Source organism: Sinocyclocheilus rhinocerous, unplaced genomic scaffold (assembly GCF_001515625.1).
Source record: "Sinocyclocheilus rhinocerous isolate Xijiao unplaced genomic scaffold, SAMN03320098_v1.1 scaffold3614, whole genome shotgun sequence".
NCBI lineage: Eukaryota > Metazoa > Chordata > Actinopteri > Cypriniformes > Cyprinidae > Sinocyclocheilus > Sinocyclocheilus rhinocerous.
The window spans coordinates 140,824-162,450 of NW_015648617.1; the positions used below are offsets into that span (position 1 = coordinate 140,824).

The window sequence follows — 21,627 nt, forward strand, 5'->3', positions numbered from 1 at the left end:
TGGTTTAAAAGCACGAGTGTTATACTGGATGGTGACTGAAGGTGTTTTAGATTATGCGCTGGTCTAGTTATTCTGAATGGATCGTATAGTAGCATGTACAGTAAGATCAAGACAGCAGGTTTAGTGGTCTTTTGGCGTCTCACTGTGGTCCTATTTGATATCGCAGCTTGACTGGTGCTTATTTATATTAAAAAGGTGGTGGGGATGGGGGGATAAATTCTGGATAAATTGATTGTCACGATTAAAAAAATAAAAAATAAAGATCATTATTCTCCTACGAACAGACAACTTAAAGTAGCATGTAATGTACTAGAGGTTCTGACAAAATGTTAATTGCTGCAAAAAGCACGAGTGTTACACTGGATGGTGACTGAAGGTATTTTAGATTATGCGCTGGTCTAGTTATTCTGAATGGATCGTATAGTAGCATGTACAGTAAGATCAAGACAGCAGGTTTATAATGGCTCAACTGTCACTCTTCTGCCTAAAACCCTTATGAAGGTATAGAATTGTTGCTTAATTCCAAATAAATAGATTACGATCCATAAATAAATGTAAAGAGATTAACAAACATTAAACATATTGACAAATAAATAGAATGACATCCACAAATACATCTTAAAGTTTCACAAACATGAATTAAATTCACAAAAAAATAAAATGAGATTTCCAAATAAAAAAAACATTCACAAATATATATTTATGTTACAACCACAACTTTGCCTGGCATTTATTTGTGAATCGCGTCCTGTGCATTTGTAGATAGCTGCACGCATTCGTGAATCGCATCCTGTGCAATTGCGAATTGTGAAACATTTCTTGTGTCAAGACCATAGACTGTATAAAAACAAGAAGTGCTGACAATCCACAAATACATGGACTCCACCCAACGTCTACTCAAGCCAATCAGATAACGGCCACATTTTGCTGACCAATCGTAGCACGATCTCGCTATAGCCAATCACGTTTTGCTTTACAATCAGGGCGGACTCGTCCTGAGATAACTTAATTCATCTGCATTGGCTCAAATAGGCAATATAAGGGCCATAAAATGGGTACAGTAAAAGATGTTTAAAATTGGATTTCGTTAGACCATTAGACAGTGTATCATGCCAACCAAGCCACAGTATTTTATGTTACGTGCCTTTGAAAATGACAGAGAAAAAGTGCATGATGAAGTGTGTTAGACTAGTGCGTGTGCGCATTTACAGTGTTTCGTTTCTGAATGAATCAACCGTTTAAATCAGGGGTGTCCAAACTCGGTCCTGGAGGGCCGGTGTCCCGATGAGTTTAGCTCCAACCCCAATTAAACACACCTGAACCAGCTAATCAAGCTCTTACTAGGCATACTAGAAACTTAAAGGCAGGAGTGTTGAGGCATGTTGGAGCTAAACTCTGCAGGACACCGGCCCTCCAGGACCGAGTTTGGGCAGCCCTGCATTAGACCCATGGATTTCAACCGGGGGTCCTTGGAGAGATACAAGACTAATGGAATCTTAAAATATAAAATATATATTATAGTAAAAAAATAAATATTAAGAAAAAATGGCTTTATAAATGTAAAAATGCTTATAAAAAGGTAATATATATATATTTAAGCTTATTGGTAGATTAATTTCTATCACTGCTGTGAACTGACCACCACAGAATATCAAAAACTTCATACATCGTTAGATCCACATAGCTGCTCATATACATAGGCATTACTGAAAAACTGGGAAATGCTGTTGGCTGTTGTTTGACGGCAATTTAACCTATTACACAAACAAATGTTTATTATGAGGTTGAGTCCAGTTGTTTATTAGTCAGTTACTTACTGACGCTTTTATTTCCATATTGAATAACATGACGCTTCCATATCGCGTTTGAATCCAGTAGCCATAGCGTTGTTCCCATAGCCGTGATTTAAAGCTCTGTTTCTCTGGCATTTTCAAAGGCACATAAAATATAATACTTTGGCTTGGCATGATACACAGTCTAATGGTCTAACGAAATCCAATTTTAAACATCTTTTACTGTACCAATTTTATGGCCCTTATATTATCTATTTCAGCCAATGCAGATGAATGAAGTTATCTCAGGACGAGTCCGCCCTGATTGTAAAGCAAAGCGTGATTGGCTATAGCGAGATCGTGCTACGATTGGTCAGCGAAATGTGGCTGTTATCTGATTGGCTTGAGTAGACGGTGGGTGGAGTCCACGTATTTGTGGATTGTCAGCACGTCTTGACGCAAGAAATGTTTCACAATTCGCAAATGCACAGGACACGATTGACGAATGCGTGCAGCTATCTACAAATGCACAGGACGCGATTCACGAATGCCTGCAGCAGCTATCTACAAATGCACAGGACGCGATTCACAAATGCGTGCAGCCATCTACAAATGCACAGGATGCGATTCACAAATAAATGCCAGGCAAAGTTGTGGTTGTGACAAATATATTTGTGAATATGTTTTTTATTTGCAAATCTCATTTTATTTATTTGGGAATTTAATTCATGTTTGTGAAACTTTAAGATTTATTTGTGGATCTCATTCTATTTATTTGTCAATATGTTTAATGTTTGTTAATCTCTTTACATTTATTTATGGATCGTAATCTATTTATTTGGAATTAAGCAACAATTCTATCTCCATAATAAGTGAAGGGGGGGTGGAAACAGTGGGACAATGGACAGTGTAAAACCTCAAAATAAAATTAAAACCATTATACTGCATGACAAAAATAATAGTATTATTAGTATTTTTGCCCTGTTTTCCAATATAAAAAAATTCTAAACATCGAAAATATACCAAGGTAAACTAATTTAATTCTAATTCACATTTGTTTTCAAAACACAGAATTAAATTTATTTTTCTTAACCCACAGGCAAAGCTTTTTTCTTGTTTTAACCGTGTTTAGTTAGATTTATGAAAAATTATCTTGTTTTAAAAATGTTTGGATAATTTTCCTGGGAAACAAGAGAAAAACAAAATTGCAGTTCTGCTCTTGAGATGAGCCAACCTATTTGTGAGCAGCTCTATCTGTGTGTTTTTGTCTTTCTCCAGTCGGCTGTAGGCCTCTCTGTGTCTCCTGAGCTCCTCTTCCATCATGTTCTCCGCTCTGGTCTCCTGGTCTTTTAGCTGCTCCTCCAACTCGTGAATCCTGTTGAAGCACAGTCCTCATCATCATCATGAACATTTTGTCAGTCCTGCTGAGGCCCACTTTGACCTTTTAGCATTTAGCAAATGCAAAACTTTTGTTAAGACTATTTTCATGGAAGGTTTTGCTAGTGGAAAGAATCTGCTGTTTAAAGAGACAAGTATGCAAATACATATGCATATAACAGTTCCAATGAAATGAACTTTGTCTGAAGAGTGGGTGGGTGGACTTTGAGTAGCAATTTACCTGTGAACCAACTGTATGTTTTCCTGTTTCAGCTTCGACTTCACATCCCCGTTCATCAGAATCTCATTTTCCAGCTCTGTCACTTTCTTGTCCAAGTAACTCACCTGTAACAAAGTTAGAATATATGCAAATATTACTATCACTCGCAGAACAGCTCTGAATTAGTAGTAGTTTCTGAACCAGTTCAGTCTGAATGACTGTCAGCACTGAAACAACCCTTGATCTGCACATCCAAAAAAAAAGAAAAGAAAAAGTTTTGCAACAACAGTGCAGATTAAGAGTTTGAAAAGTGTTTATGCGTATAAACATATAGTGATCCTGATTCAAATTAAATAAAAAATAATAATAAAATAAAAACAGATTGTTGTTTTTCAACTATAAGCACTTTTGGCCCTGTGGAATTTAGAAAATAAACATACTTTTCACACAATAACTTGTTTACTTAATGTGTATGCTAACAAGGTCCAACAGTGGACATGTATCGAAGCTGAATTTTGTCATTTTTATGAAACATCATAATCCATGATTTCCACCACAACACTACTTCCATTGTATCTTGAATTATGTACTTATGTTTGTGTATTGTATTGTATTTTGTGGTGAAAATGACATTTAATGTAATATTTGTGGTGTTAGTTGACTCCTTTTTAAGGCAAAATTATATATACTGTGTGTGTGTGTGTGTATATATATATATAACAATTTTTTAAAAATTCATATTTTAAGATTAAAAAGTCTTTGTCTGGAAAACACTAAAATCTATACATAAAGGCAATGGAGAGGTAGAAAAGTTTCCAAGACAGTTTGATGAAAAATTCTGAAAACTGTTAGTTTAATTAAAATCAACCCTTGGGACATAACAGTGCACACCCAGACACAGACAAAATCCAATTTAAGTCTGCAGCATCATCTGGACCCATTTGACCCCCTGCATTAAGAAGCTTACATCTACGGATGTGATTTCCTGAGCGCAGGTCAGGACTAAGCGCGTGTTTACTAAGACACTCCAAAGATAGACTGCATTGGTGATGCAGTCTTCACAGTGCTGTGTTCAGGAAGGAAGTGAGTGTACTGTGAGGGGATTTTACCTTCTCAGTAATGTCTATTTCACAGGAGTCAATGCTGTCATGGAACAAATCCTCTGTGCTGCCGTTACTACTGCTGAGGTTACTGTTGTGGAGCAGCTGCCTGTTGGACCCAAAATACACACATAAACAAGATAATTTAATCATAAAATACTATAATGCATCACAATAACATTTTATTTTGTTTCATCCCACGCCGCACCAGTTCATTTTTGTGCATCCTCAGCATTCAGATCCCATGCTGACAGCTATATTTTGCAAGAGTAACGTCCCACTTACCTCTCTGCTCAGACCTATGGATGGATTGGACTACACTGCAGCATCAATACTTGCAAACTACATTACCCATGCTGCATCACTGCAGCAGACCACTCATCCATTCTATGAATCTATATTCCATGCCTGAGCATCTTTAGGAGCACTGCAGGCATTGTGAGAGCTGGTGCAGTGTCCGATCCAGCCGACCCTCCCACACAGAACCAAACAGCACTCGTCTAAAAGACACAAGCGCATGCGCAGGCACGCACACTATTCTCTTGTCCCACTTGCATTAGCCTCTGAGAGCCGTAATCTTGTGCGTACACAAATACACATTCACATAACTCTTCTGAAGAGTCAGGTCTTGGTTGTCGCTTTGTTTTATTTCTGTGTGTCATTCTCAATAAAGCAATGACTTCGCACATGAGAATCCATTTTATAAATTACACACATTGGTCTCTCTCTGTGGTTCTGCTTTCTCCCTCTCTCTTACACTCAGGTCAGCTGTGGCAGGCCACTTTCATCTTGTCACTGTGATTTAGAGTAGGAGACTGTTGCCAAAGGGACAAGAAAAACTGCCATTCACCCACACAATTATTACCACCCAGCGTTTACACTCCCACGCAACATTTGATCAGATTCTTGCAATTAAACACAAAGGGAACTGTCTAGAGCAGTGATTCCCAACCGGGGGTATCTTGAAAAGATTTTTAAACAAAGTTTTGTATTTGTATGCGGATGATACTTCCAGCACAGTGTATAGTATATATATACAGTGGGTACGGAAAGTATTCAGACCCCCTTAAATTTTTCACTCTTTGTTATATTGCAGCCATTTGCTAAAATCACTTCATATAACATTTATTTAACCACAGGAGGTGCTCACAGTCAAAGCAGAGAGGGAGTTGGAAACAAACACCGTAATGATTAACAGCAGCATAGACTACACAAACAAACACAGAGCATAACATATTGAGTGACCTACCTTCCAAATGCAGTGCTAGAGATCTTTCGGTTTGGGCTGGAAAACAAACAAAGGACAGCTAATTAGAACTTCAACATATGGTGTAACTGGTGTAAATCCCTCTTCCTTTTCAACAATTGTTCATTAAAACATTATATAGGTTATTTACTGTATATATGAGGGTTGGCTTACATATATTGTTGAACTTATAATAACTTGTATAACAGAACTGAATGCTTAGCTTTGATAAATGCATTGGATGCTACACTTGTATAAAAATGAATGAAATTGTTATTGATTGTTAAACATTACATCCTTGATGAAAATTTGTTAAAGGGGTCATATGATGCTTTTTTAAAGATCATTATTTTGTGTATTTGGTGTAACAGAATATGTTGACATGCTTTAATGTTCAAAAAACACATTATTTTTCAAATACTGTACATTACTGTAGGTCCTCTAATCGCATCATATGACCCCTTTAAGAACAACTTATAAAAAACAATAGATTTGTACAACAATTAACTGAATAGCAGTTCAAATTATTATATGATTTTAGTCAAGATGTTCAAGTGCTCTGATGTGGAGCAGATCAAAATCACCTAATTATAGGGGTGATACAGACATGCTAGTTAATTATATGTTAGATAATAATTCTCTAAACAAAAACACGAGATTTGTGTGTCTGATGCTTTTAAAAAAAAAGTAATGGGACACCAAATTGTACCTTTTTTAGTGGAAAGTTCCAGAGGCTTCATTCTATTTTTGGACATTTCATTATTTGCACTTAACGCAGACTCACTCAAAATATATTTCAATATAGTGTTGGCCCTGACACGAACATCAGTTCACATACCTCCAACCTTAACAAAGCTCACAAAATGTCTTTGCATAGAGTTTGTTACATAGCTCAAATATACAACTGCTACTTGAGTAAAAGTTGCAGTGGAGAAGAGATCAACACAACAAGAGCAGAAAGCATGTGAATGTTGATGGTTTCCTTTCTAAGACTGTTCAAGCTGTCCACTCAGAATTCAAATATTAATCATGTTTATGGGAAAACACATACACAGGGGAAACACAGTTTCATACACAAAACTCTCTCTTGCTCGCTCTCTTTCTCTCTCTCTCACACACACACACACAGAGTTATTACCGACATAGCTTTTCTAGCAGTGACAGAATGAGGTGTGAACTAATGCATTTCTTGAAGGAGCCTGCTGACAGGGCATTTAGCTTTCATTCTACACAGTTTCATACACAAAACTCTCACTTGCTTGCTCTCTTTCTCTCTCTCACACACACACACAGAGTTATTACCGACATAGCTTTTCTAGCAGTGACAGAATGAGGTGTGAACTAATGCATTTCTTGAAGGAGCCTGCTGACAGGGCATTTAGCTTTCATTCCTCCTCTCTATCCCATAGCCCATCCTGTCTTTTTTTCTTTCTTTCCCTTCTACAGTATGACACTGTCTTCCCCAAAATCCCTCGATCTATCTGATCCAGTTCCTATTTCATCCTCTATTTTGAGAGGCTAAGATATGAGAATCTAATTACAAGCCCTCTCAAAAGAAAAAAAAAGTTAAAGCAAACTCACAGGAAATCTTGGAAATTGTCAAGGATGAAGAAAAGACAAGAAAAGTATCCAAAGCCTCAGAAGGGTTTGCCTGTTGTTCATGTGGATGTGAGTGAGAATGATACAAAGACAAAGAGAGACGGCAAAATACAGAATGCGCAGTCAAATAAATGTGTGGATGTGTGTGTAGCTCACTTCCCAATGCCTAATAAAGCTCTAATGGGCTCTAAAGTGGTGGGCTGAATGATGTATGGAAAAGGAAGTGAATCATTAATGGTGCAGAGAGACTGCAGCAAGATATCAAAGCTCCTCCACCTCAGTTGTGTTCTCATATACTCACATTAACTCCTCTGCCTCGATTACACGGTTGCTTTAATTTTGTCTATTGTAGCCCACAGGAAGACAATGTAGAACTGGTAAACACTAATCCTCTTAAAGCGCCTCTAATGTGGATTCCAAGCCACTAAAAGTTTATTTCCCAGATGTCAGGGGACACTCCTTTTACATTACTGAAGAGAAACTAGACAAATCAATAATCACTTAACTCTTATTTCAAAGGTTTATCTCTAACAAGTCTTCTTGAAGATGAGCTTACACCCAGTTTATGACAAAGCCCTCTGGGTGAAAAAGTATTTTATAACTTTATCTTTCATAACAGATGCAAACTGTAGTCTATGCAGTACCTGTTGGTTTTGAGGTTTTTCAGCCTGTTCTCCAGGTCTTTGAGCAGACTGACCCTCTTACAACACTGAGAGCAAAACACATCCATCTGGTCACCAGCATGGCGCATCTTCCGAGGAGTCTGACCAGCACTGGAGGAAACAGGGAGAGCGAGAGAGAGACAGAGACAAGGTCAAACACATTTATGGCACATCATGTGTGCATTCTGAAAACATTCAATAAACAATATAAGCAGAATGTAGAAAAAAAATACTATATAATAGTGAAAACTAAGAAAGCCAAAAATAAAAAGTGAGAATCTCTAGTAAGCCAAGTCTGATAAAAATCTCCCCAACAGAAGGGTCATACCTATTCAAACATGCCTCAACGTTTATAGATTATATATGCAACTTCCAAAGAAAAATATTTGGATAGAGAAGACTGTGGAATGGTGGTAACACGTAGTTGTAACACCATCAGTTTGAGCACTTAGAAATTAGGTACAAGGATGTAACTATTATGATACATGACCACCATCCTTTGAGGTGGTAGTAGATTGTGTACAAATATAAAGCATTTATATGCATAAAAAAAGATTTTGGGCTAGAAAAAACAACAACATTTCACTTCACTGGAATATAATATGATTTGCAATCAGATATGCACATTAGATGACAGAACATGTATCATATGAAGCAAATTATGTTGTTTAATATGATATACTACAAATCAACATCTACCTGTTAAAAAAGACAATGGCGTAGCAATATTTTACATTCTTAAATTATAATAAAGAAAATAGAAGGTGGTGGTTTTGGGGGACAGGTAAACATGTTTAAAACAAGTAAACTTGATTAACGAAATAAATGCACAAAAATGCACAAAAAGTGTTTTCTACTCTGTGCTTAAAGAAAAAAAAAAAAAATCCAGCAAATCCAGCCTTTTGGACAGTAGGGACTAAAAAGAAACCATAACAGTTTCCCCACAGTCAGACAGTTCCATCCACTAATACAGTCACTAATATATACATGCTGAAAGAAATCTTGTGTAATGAAGGCAGATATATGGATTTCTAAACGAATCATCCTTTCATTTTAAAGTAAATCCCTTTGAAAACGGGCTTTGGGGCAGTCAGAGGGAAAGACAGTACGGTTGTGGTTACATGTAAAAAAATTAAAAATTAATTAAAAAGCCTTAGGAATACAGACACACACAAACACACACCTGGAGGAAACAGAAGAGCCCAGATCTGAACATCCATTAATGCGGATCTCATCATCTGGACAGGGGCTGCTGGGATTGTAATCTCCATCCTCTCCTTCTCCATAGTCCTCAAATTGCTCCTCATTTACTGAGGCAGATGAACGTGTAGAACGATCAGAAGTCTCAGAGCGATTATACATCTGACCACACCTTGAGGAATGAGACAGGAAATGGAAATGAGAAAAGCATTTATTTTGACTTAGTTTTTTCACTTAATATCAATGAAAGCAATAATTACTCAATTCATTAATTCATTTGCAAATCCGTAAATTCAGCCTTATGTGCACAAGAAAACATTATAAAAGCACTCACTTTTCTCCTGGGAGGCAAAGCCCAATCCCTTCCTCTTTTTCTCCAGTTCTTCCTCCATCCGATATCTCTGACGAAAGAGCGCTGTCTACTGCACTGTCTCTGTCCGACTCTCTCTCCACCCCTCTGCCTTCCTCACCCTCCTCATCCTCAAGCATTGGACTCTCTGGGCACTCCTGGATGGACATTTTAACTAGTAGCCCGACCTGTCCTCACTGTACTGTCAAAAGCAAAAGACATTAAACTTTTAAAACAGTCACACAACTCCCAACCTGTGTTACATAAGGATAGAAACAATTATGAAAATATGAACACATGGATGTCTGACACGGATAAAATCTCTGGGAGTGATAACTGCATTTCTCTATGATAACCACAGCCATATTTTGGTGCCTCACAAGCTGTGAATATGGATATCAACAGTTCACCCATTTGATATGTTAGTAATATTAGTGACTGAACACAATTTAGGGTCACAACAAAGAAAAGAAAAAATCTAGTGTAAAATATGTAGATATTCTTTGTATCATCCATATTGGTTTTATACGGTTTTGAAAAATGTTTATACCATATAAATGTATCTAAAACTGCATGAGGTATAACCATCAAGGAAAAATCATCATCATTATATTCCAAAAAGTTTTAAATGTATTATTCATGGTTGTCACAAATTATGTATTTACAAATATAATTATGTTTCAGAAACTTATTGACCTTGATACAATCATGTGGTTAATAAGTCAGGGGTCTCATCTAAATATATTTTTATGTTGTTGTTGTTTTAATGTTTTGGACCACATGACTTTGACTTGGTTTTGTAACATTTTTATAAAAAAATAAAAGAATATGCCATACTTTATATGTTTTTTTTTTTACAATGTCATTCTTTTAATGAGGCTTTTTTATTCATTGTGTTAAAGTTGTATCACCCTGAAACTGAATGACAAATAAAGAAAATAGAAGAAAGACACAGAAGCAAGGAAACTGCTTGTAATGTGTCTTGGCATGGAAAACACAGAAGGAAATGATGAAGGAATCTTTAACATGACAGACCTACAACAAAAACAAAAGGCACCAATGTTCCTCCTTTGCAGAAGAATGGACAGAACTGAAAAATTGCAATCTCTTCCCAATTTTTAATCAATAACGCACTGCTTCTGTGGTTTACCAAACTGGCTCTACAACTAACAGTCACTTTTGTAAGCTGAGCACACAGCAGGTGGGTGTGCGTGTGTGAGAAAGAAAAAAAGAGCTCTTTAGTATTCTGTTGTGCTGAACATGAGGGGGCAGGGATACAAAATGCCAGTGTGTGGTCAGGCTGCTTGAACAGTGAGTGGTCCTACATACACAGAAGCAGTGAGCATGCACACACACACAAACACAAAAAGCGCTTTTTCTCAAATGTAAAACAAACACACACTTTTCTCAAATTTTGTGTCATAGGACAAAATCAAAACAGGTCATAAAATGTAGGTAATTATGTGCCCTTGTATTTGTGAATAGATCTCCTCCTCCACAATATGATCATTGACTGTCTCATAACAGCAGGGTATGAGTATGTGTACCTACTGTATGTTTGAGCACCTGATTATAAATGCACACAACTCGCCGCAACTTGAGACATTCAAAGCCCTGCAGGAAGCTCTTACATAAACGATGCCAACTTCCATTGTAAATGCTAGAAAGTGATCTGTACATGCACACACTGAATGCTTTATTATGCATGTGTGAAACGCACAAAAGGCTATAGCATTTCACAGTGCAGTGCCCCTTTAAAATAATATTACATAATGGTCTCGGAAATAATTTTAACATTCAGAAAAAAGGTGTATTTTTCAGATGTTGAGAACACTTGTCAGTTGCAGGCATTATGTAATTCCTTACTCAGACAATATGCCATACATGAAACTGAAAAGGCATGCTGTCTGAAAACACGTTCTTTGTGAACCTCAGAGACCTGACATGACTGTACAAAAAAAAAACAATTGTGTTTTATGACGTAGATTTATGATGTGCACTCTAACATGAAGAAAATATACTTTCTACTGTATGGTTAGACATATTTTGTGTTCTCATCTCATGATTTTCAATTTTCATTGAGTATAATATCTAAAGCTATTTTCAGCACAAACACAATGTTAAGTATTGAGAAACTGTGAAGTAGCAATGACTTATTGTCTAGCCAAAGACGTGTGAGTCTTCCACCAGTGCACTTAGACAGATGCATTAAGAAGTCACAAACATACCACCCACCAGCCACTATATAATACTTTAATGGGTTTCAGTAAACAGCTTCAAGGCCACTGTTGGCAGCTGTTTCATGAATACAGTAAGCAAAACTAAAAGGGGCCTAACCAACCATTTGAACATGTACAGTTAGCATGATCTAATTTAGGCAGAAAGCAAGAGGTGCACCAGTTATTAAATGACTCGAAACCAGCTGAAGTGAAAAGGAAAAAAAAAAAACTTCTCACTGAATTCAAACAGAATACAATGACAAACCTCTCCACCTCTTACATCATTCTTAGAGAAGTCTCTGTTTCATGCAGGGTGAAACACTGCTCCCAAAACAACAAACTGGTTTAGTCAGGTAATTGCATGAACTGCAAAAACAGAAGTTAGAAAACGTAAAATGTAAACTCATACAATATCATTAAGGAGAAAATATAAAAACATAATCCTTCCACAAGGCAGAATGGGTGCAGCTAAAGACAACTACAGAACCAACAGTGTACATTAGGGTCTCATAGACCCTTTTGGAATGTGACGTCTCATATCCGCCCTTGAACCATAGAGCCCACGGGCCCTGCTCTCATTTCCATCTTATTAACAGCTTATCATCATAAGCTCCATTTAACTGCTCACTGCCTAGAGAATTCATAGCAATCCTCAACAGGCCTCTTTACTAACTTGAATTAAATGCAAGTTAAATGTGCAACATCTCTACCCATATAGTGCATACACTCTTCAAACTATGAGGTTTTCAAATAAGTGCTCAATAACACAAATCCTTGTTGAAAAAAATGCTCTTAAGATTTGCCATTATAATAACGTCCCTAGATTAACTGGACATGAGATAACTCAATTATCGAAGGTGTTAGTTAATACATCTTTACATTTCAAGTTGACTACACTTTTTTGTGAATTGTAGGCTTCAAAGTAAAATTCCAATATGACAATTTGTTTGCATTATTGTAGCTGGAAGTAAATTTTAAGTTAACTCAATAAAACCACACTAGCATTTATTTAGGCAAGGGTCAACTATATAATGAAGGTTTTCCATGAAGGCGATTTCTCATAAATGTCAGGTTGGGGGACAGGTTGTCACAGACATTGTAAATGTTTGATTTTATATATATATATATATTTACTGAACAAAATTATAAACGCAACACTTTTGTTTTTGCCCCCATTTTTCATGAGCTGAACTCAAAGATCTAAGACTTTTTCTATGTACACAAAAGGCCTATTTCTCTCAAATATTGTTCACAAATCTGTCTGTCTCTGTGTTAGTGAGCACTTTTTTTTTTAATTTCTGCTGTTTCATGAATTGGTTTATAATTGTTTTAATGCAATAAATTATAATATATAAAATAAATAATAATAAGCTTTATAATGGATTGTTTAATGACAGGTTCCATTGTAACTTAATCCATGTCTTTTTCCTGAGCAGAAAAGGTGAAAATATTCAATAGCTTTCTTGTATCCAAAGAATTAAGGTATGTCCCAATACAGAAATTCAAAATTTCAAAAATTCTGAAATTTCAAAATTCACCTGCAAATATTCACAGGAGTAAAAAGTAAGCCTAATCCTGGAAGCAAAAACAGAATGCACTACTTTTTGATCCTAACAAACCAAACTGATATTAACCATACTTTACAAGTAACTTTTTGTTTCAAAAAGTTGTCTTTTTTAAATAAAGGAATAAAAGAAGCCTTTTTCAGAATCATAACAGATCCTGCACTCTGTACAAAACCTGACTGTTCCATTAGGCCAAAAACAGGCTCAGGTGTTTTTGTCACATGAAGAGCGGTTACTATGCTGAGGGATTTCGATGGAATGCTCTTATTTGTCAACTGTAAGCCCAGAAACTCTCTGGACAATACTATGCGACCTATGGGAGGTAGCATGATGTCACAGCTAAACTAGCTGCACTACATCTGAAAGATAATTCTTATACAAGTCATTTCTTATCTATGATTAAAATATCTATTACACTGGGGAAAGTCAAAGTCCTTTTTATGTAGACAAAATTCAGGGCCTGTTCAGCTAATTGTGAAACCATTTTAGGAGACAGGGAGAGGATTCCCAAGAGGCATTTGCACATTGGCACAACTGGGTGTGTAAGCAGGCGAGCTGAGATCATGTGTTAGAATTTACTGCCATGTAAAATCTAGTGTCTAATATTGCCGCATATACATCTTGACCCATCTCATGGTATTTTCTTATATACTCAAAATCTGGAATCAGCACAGATTTAGAACAGAAGTTACAAGTATATTTTCCATTTTTATAATGATTTATAATAATTACAGTATAATGTATCATACTGATTCATATTTCTCACTCAGCTGAGGAGACAGTTTCACTCCCACACACACCCAGGAAAAAACAAAAAGATCCGTCAGGGCCGAGCTAATGCACAGGAACCAATGAGTCACCATCCTGAGATGCACTGCAATTTTTGCAATCCAAAAAAAAAACACAACGTGCCCAAACTATGGTTTTGTCAATAGCAGAAACTCCCTGCCAAGACCAGGTTTACTTCCCAAATGCATAATTCTCAGATTCAAACGGTGCATTTAATGCATCAGCAAAAAATTTATATTTATAAACGTACTATTTCTGTGTACTGTTATATGTATCTGCATATATGTACAGTGTAGATTGTGCCTGGCTGGTTTTCAAGGTTTTCAAACATACAGCTGGTCTTTGTTTAGACTCTGCTGTGCAGCTTGTAAAGTGCATCGAAACCTGCACTGTGCTAAAGTGGTAACTCAAGCCGAGGGGTTTTGTGTGAGAGATATCTTGATACAGAGATACAGAAAACACTTGAGGGGATTTCAAGAGTACTTCTAACAACACAGTTGCCAAAAAAGCTACAATTTCTCAAAGCTCGTCTGATGCTGAATGTCATACATGTTGAATAAACGTTGTAGGAGTTCTAAATATCAAATTATTCCAGTTTTTTTCTAATAAAAAGTCACAACTGACTAGTGGTCAAAATATCAATTCTGACAGATTTTCAGAGATTTTTATGCAGGTTGGTGTGTGAATATGTTACACAATACATTAAGTGTGTGGAAAGTCAAGTGGGCAATTAAATTCAAGTATGCCCTTGTCCTGTTGTGTCTATATTTAGCAGACTCAAACTAACTGAGACAGCAGAGAGAAAGAAAAAGAAAGACTGTTTGCAAGGGTGAGGGACAGGTGATATAACAAATGTCAGCAAGATGATAGATAGGGACAGCAGGGCTGCCACACTTACTGTCTCAAACACATTTACATACTTCCATTAACAATTTAACTTTAAAATATGAAGTTACGTATTTAAAAAAATCCAATATTTAAGTTAACTAAAATCTGTGTAATGGTGATCTTTCTCCAAAGTCTACTATCAGCAGCAGTTTTAACAGCGTATTTAATTTGTGATAAACTAGACAATTACAATTCTAAGGAAATTCTGTGTTCGTAGGTTTCAGTTACGGACCAGATATTTAAGCAACTGACATCCATATTCAGTGACACTCAAATCATATCTAAAACACTCACCTAGAATACATTTTACATGACCAATCATGGCTAAAGCTGGTCTAATTACCTGATGAGGTGCTTTCTATGTGTTCCAGGAACACGATTATTTTCAATTACATGATTAAGACCTACATTTGTTCGACCAGACTGTGAGATTACAGTCAGTATATTCTACTTCATAACAGTCTAGCTTCTACCAGGTTTTATTGCCATTCTAATATAAATCACTCTCATGAGACCTTCCGCATACATCAAGTATATGCAATAATACCTTTTTTTAAAAGGACATTTTTGTTTTGCAAAAAAGACAATAAAGTGTCATGGTCAGAAACAACTGCGATACATACTTTGACCTACATATTGATTATGTCTGCTGCTACTATAAATTACTTTTAGGTTTATGCACACACAAGTTGCCAGCTGCCCTCAATTAACAATTAATCTCATTAACAACTGACTGCAGGGCAATCAGACAGTTTAACTCACTGAGAGAGAGACAGGTACGACAGAGAACAAAAAAAAGATAGTCTAGGTATGTTAGTGGTAGTAAAAAATGCCAGACATGGGGGAAAACAAATGAAACAGTGTGAGAAGTAACAAAAATGAGAAGTAATCCACGAGTGAGCAACACAAACATGAAAACATTGACATAAATTCCTTATATTCCTTACGTCCTATCCTCCTTCTGTGGAACACAATATAAAGAGCTCCTCTTACTCTGTCTCTCACAGCCGAGTGACCATGATCTCTTCCACTCCTCACAGTTCACTTCTTCTACTATCCACTGTAGTCATCCAACTCAAATCCAAACAGGTGAGGCCTCATCCACTGGTAAGCTTCTGTTCAAAAGTTCTTAACTACTGTAATCCACAGCCAAGGAAAATAGAGAGAATCCTTATGCTGACTATTTTCATGTGCTTACTTCTTGAATGAATCTAATAGTTTCTGAAACTTGTGCAAACACTGCGTGATTCAGGCTTGCTTGACCACACACATCCTCCCTCTACACACTTACAGAAGCTCTGACAGCAGTTGCTGGTTTCCAGCCACTCCTACTCTCCCCTTCTCAATCTCTATGGCTGTTGTCAGGCAACCGGCTTCAGGGGAGGTCTTGTGGGTGGAGCTAAAAAAGCTGCACACTGGCTCCTGTCTAAAGTATTTGCATATGCAGGTACACCTAGTCGCTGTGGCAACAACAAGTGCGTTAGTTTGAAGGCTGAGAGGTTTAGGGACTTGAAACATTGCAAAAACTCAATTCAAGTTAAACATTTTTAGATCCAGTTGGGGGGGAAAAATCTAAACATATGAAAAGAAAACTTTCAAAGGATTTGTATCACCAGAAATAGCACAAAAGGGGAAGTTGGAGGAGATGATATTAATTGCAACACATCACACACAAAAGTACCAAACTTCACAATCTCACTTCCTTCCTTACAAGACCAGTTTGTATTATGTGTTTGCGCATATGATTCATTGTGAAACTGGATTTGTGGTTGTATTGCACTATTGCAGACTTGGAAACATGTCTTCTCTCAAAAAAGCCCTCTTACTTCTGCAACCATCTCTCAGAGTGAAACGTATTCTTACTACTGTTACATCTGCTCTGAAATCTAATTGTGAAAAACAAATTAGATGGACAAGAGCAGTAAATGCTAATTTATTTCAGTGAACTATCCTGCTACCTCCCACCCTGATCATTCTAACAAATGACCCGTGACTTCTAAAGCCCTGTGTCTATGAGACCCCAGCAGCATAATCCCTGAAGACATTTGTTCACAAAGCCCAGCTTAATGAAATAACATACACCTGCTGCGCCATACTAGACAAACTGAGCCATGTGCTGACTCAGTACTTGCCCCAGTTCTTCCCTTTCTTTTTGTCTTCTGACCTGTTTTATTCTCACAATCCCTGTATGTCTCCTCATATCAAGTTTTCTCACTGTCTGTTTTGCATTAGCTTGGGTAAATGTTCTTCATCCACACCTGTCTCCAGTTTCTCACTTCACGTCACATTAATACAAGTGACCCCAAACCACACAAAACCACATCCAGCTCTTTTAGCCAAACCTCTTGAGGGAAGTACAAAACAAAAACACTAGTACGTTTACAGCTCTTATTCTTCCTGGTATCTCATTTGGACAGCGGTATCTTGTTTCTCCTGGTATTTGGAGGAATAAAAAATGGATGGTGTCAATTTTCTCTCCCTCTGACCTCTGACTTTATCTACCATATTTTAGCTTCTTGATAAGAAAAAAGATGTAGAGACATTGGAGAATAATTGAGAAAAGAGACAGGGAGAGATTGGGCTCTTTGGGGGGGTCGGTGGATGGGTGAATGAAAGCTAATTATCTGGAAAGGAATGTTTTCTCATGGGCTCTCTCAGAAAGAGTTTGGCCACAGGTCAACCAATGGCTGCAGGCTATTTGTTTAAATGCAATTTGTTAAAGGTTTGTGCCCCTTTCCTTGTAAAGGCTATCAGTGATTCTATTCAGACTCTGCAGTCCAGAGTATAATTCGCATGGACAGACTGAATAAAAGCCTTCAAATGACTTTAGAATACATTTCCCATTTTTAATCAAAGTGTGGAGTTTGAGTTAATGTGTGAGCTCGAAATATATTACAGCCCACTGTGAAATAAAAGTTTTAAATAAGTAGACAACCTAGGCAGAGTGTGTGTAAGGCTGGGTCGGAAATTCAATGAGAAGGTGCTTGCTGCAGAGCCAAAGGTTGGAGCTTGGCGTCCAGCTCACTCTCTCTGATGTAAATGGTGGAGCTTGTAGGTCCAACCACACCCAACCATAACCCTATCCCGAAACATAACTAGGCCAAGCTCCACCCATCAGGTCCACAGAGGTGGACCTGGACTAGGTCATTTGGCTCTGCAGTGAGCGCCACTTAAAAATTAATGGGGGCTTGGGGCAAAAATGCCACATGCTGTACAATTAAATTAAATCTATTACAGCTGAATAAAGTGAAAATAAAAATAAAAAGGTGGATAGCATCAAATTCCTGAAATGTAAAATTCATCATATTTCTTTTCACTAATTTTTACAGCGTTGCGCATTATAACTAATCGCTCACAATAGAGTGGTGTATGATGCCAGAACAATTTGCCACTGGTTCCTTCGAGATTTTCTATGGGGTTTTATAATGGCATTTTCAGTTTCTGAGTAATATAAAGCCTGTGGTGAATATAACTTGATGATACTACAAACCGCCAATATGCCCCAAACCGAAAATGTGGAGTTATGTTTATTTTTGAAAATGTATGTTTCTTATAAGTAAATTGATAAGAAAGTTTGGGATGTCAGTTGTCGCACAGATTTGTCGTGTTGACAAACAGAAAGCTTCTCTGTAAGAGACTTCTCTATGCTTCATACAAGGCTACAGTATTTAAAATACTATCTCAGTATTCTAAAAAGATTCAGACTCTAAAAATGACTGAAAAGGGAACTCTCTAAAAAACATAGATGAAAGAAAAGAATAGAGACAGAAGAGGTGATGGAATAACCTGTTAAACAAATTGTATTTAGGCAGAGTGTCAATAGTTTTTAGCAGCAGATAGGCCTACAGAACTGTAGGTGTTTGGCCAATGGATTTGCATGCATAGTAATGAACATGACTGGGGACAGAATATATTAACAAAGTCCTTCCCCCAGCATAGGTAATGATTATCAGAGGATGTCATTCATACACCTAGATAATACTAATGCTAAAAAAGACATGTGCAAACATGCCCACAGAGAAACTATGAAAATACAGGATTGTTTATTTAAGACCAAGCATGTTCACACAAACCTTGGTAAAATGGCAGTCAAACCAAATATGCCAGTTTATAACCCAATCTATTTGCCATGCTTGAAATCTGTTGATGAAGAAACATCTAATAACCATATATAATGCTTTTCAGGACTGTGCCAATAACACAGCTTCACTCCAGCGTATCCAGCCAGAAAACTGTGATCATCAGATTGGTCTACGTCTTTTGATTTAGAAGACTCCCTCCTGCCTGCACATGCAGAGCCCCTGCAGTTTACAAGTGCAAGTCAATTTGAATTCCAGCAGATTTACCCCCAAGAACGAATATTCTTCACATGGGGTCTACACAAAAGAAAAGATAAGGCCTACCGTTCCTAGTACCTCTGCATTCTCAGCATTCTTAAACCAAAGCTAAGTAATATTAAATTGAATTACAATTAATGAGTTCTATAAATATAGTTCAATAAAGCTGCTTTGTTCAAAAATAATTTTATCCTCAGCTTCACAATCGTGGTGTGTGGTAGATGATTGATAAGCCTTCCACTCCAGTTTTTATAACATAGACTTAAGAGTTATGGAAAAGCTTGCAGAAATCAGTTGCTTGTAGAAAAATCCCCTCAGCACAAAAGCAGCTACATAGTCACAGGAAAGAAAAAAGGAATCAGATATGCAGAAAGTCAGGTCAGGCAAAAAGCAGAAAGCACAAATGTGGAACACTTCCTAAACATGTCTTTTAAACTTTCTGATGGCTGTGAATTTGTAAAAACTTCAATGTTTATCTCTTTCTAGGTCACAGTAATGATTAGGAGATCAGGTTAGTATGTGCTAAAGTAGGCAACTAGGTTAGCATGCTTTGAAAAAAAATGTTAAGGAAAGAAATTATTGTTCTGTTCATATTTATCAAGCTTTGATGAGAAATATCCTCTAGAATGAAATGATTTGATAAATGTCACACTAAGTTATTATTCAACTGTCAACAGCTGCAATAGACAAACTCAGTCTTACTTTTATACTTACTAAAAAGTATATCTCTCTATGTCTGATGGCTGTGAATTCGTAAAAACCTAAATGTTTATATATATAGTGCTGTTAAAATTGTACCACAGTAAGGTTTACAGGGCACAGCCTGTGCCTGTGATGCCTTAAAATGCTTCCTAGGTCCACAGTTCTCTAGGTTTTTGGAACAGATAGTAGTGGTAGAGAAGAAGTCTCACTTTGAGTCAATAAATGCAAAGACCAGAGAACATATCACAGCTGTACGGAACATACAAACATACATTCTCTAAAGAACACCTCACCTGTGCAACACATGCTGTAATTGTTGAGAAAACACAATCATTGTCGAAAGCATAAAAAGTCCTCCTTCCTGATTGTAAAGTGTAACATTTAAGGGATTGTTGTTCACCCAGAAATGAAAAGTCTGTCATTATTTACTCACCCTCAAGTTGATACAAACCTGTATGAGTTTCTTTCTTCTGTTGAACGCAAAAGAAGATATTTTTAATAATGTTGATACTCAAACAGTTGCCTCTGACTTTTTCATGCAAATTATTTGTGTAGTTAGGGCTAGTTTAGTTATTCATAATTTTAATAACAACTTCAAAGAATTTAAAAAGATATTTAATATTTATCGAACTTTATGTTAAAGGTGACATATCATGAAAATCTTACTTTTCCAGGTTTTAAGTGCTATAATCAGGTCCCCGGTGCATCTACCAACCAAGGAAACATGAAAAAGATTAACCCAGTAACTTTGTTTTGGTAAGCCTTTTTCTGCATGCAAAAAGGAGCACATCTGATTTCGCTACCTTGGTGATGTGGCAAAGGGATCTCATTATTAGTGGTCGACCGATATGGGTTTTTTGACAGCCGATGCCGATATCTTGGAAAGCAGGGTGGCCGATGGCCGATATAAAGTCAATATAATTTTATTTATTTTAATTTATATTTAAGAAATTTGAAATTATTTGAATATGGATTAAAAATAATTGTGTAAAATAAACATACTTATACTTTAGAATACAAAGCATTTGATTTTCACAAATAAATAAATATTTAATAAAAATCTAATTAAAAAAGAAGTAAACACTGATATGCCGAGTTCACACTGCACGATTTTAGCCCGATTTTTCACTCGCCGACAGGTTTTGCGAAATCGCCGACAAATGCCCGAAATTGGAGGCAAATCGGTGCTCGTTCAAGCGAGTGACAATCATGCAGTGTGAATTATCAAAGACGAATATATTTTTTAGAAAATATACTAAATTACAATTGTTTTAAAGTGTGTTAAAAGTTGTATTGTGAAAATAGACAAAAGCATGATGCTAATATAGTTTTTATATATTTAAAGATAGTACATTTTTTGTTAGTATATTTGCAATGTACTATTAAAACAGGTAATATATACAAATACAATAAAGTATACTTTTTTTTCACTAGGGATGACAGTCTTGCCCGAGAACTCCGGTCTGACGCACGCGGGTTCTCGCGTTATTTCCTTATCACTTCTCGCGTGTGTTTTGTTGTGAAACGTAGTTTGCAGACCAGACAGAGCTGTCGGCGATTCTTACTATTGTGAAGTCATGTAGTGTGTAACCTCCTGTCGCC

The 21,627-nt window shown here is 36.7% G+C and overlaps 1 protein-coding gene across 3 annotated transcripts in view; it reads right to left on the minus strand.

Moving 5' to 3' along the window:
• LOC107710022 (rab11 family-interacting protein 4B) overlaps positions 1-16,309 on the minus strand; it is a 23,844-nt gene extending 7,535 nt beyond the window's left edge. The window contains exons 1-8 of one of the 3 annotated variants that reach the window (XM_016514701.1): positions 15,980-16,309; positions 9,511-9,727; positions 9,160-9,348; positions 7,959-8,087; positions 5,719-5,754; positions 4,479-4,578; positions 3,391-3,494; positions 3,007-3,147 (exon numbers count right to left, since the gene is read on the minus strand). In XM_016514701.1, coding sequence (XP_016370187.1) covers positions 3,007-3,147; positions 3,391-3,494; positions 4,479-4,578; positions 5,719-5,754; positions 7,959-8,087; positions 9,160-9,348; positions 9,511-9,695 — 884 coding nt within the window. In that variant the 5' untranslated portion in view covers positions 9,696-9,727; positions 15,980-16,309. Of the gene's footprint in view, positions 1-3,006; positions 3,148-3,390; positions 3,495-4,478; positions 4,579-5,718; positions 5,755-7,958; positions 8,088-9,159; positions 9,349-9,510; positions 9,728-15,933 lie in introns of all 3 variants that reach the window. The other 2 variants (XM_016514703.1, XM_016514704.1) reach the window with 2 other exon arrangements.
• Between the last annotated feature and the right edge of the window lie 5,318 nt (positions 16,310-21,627).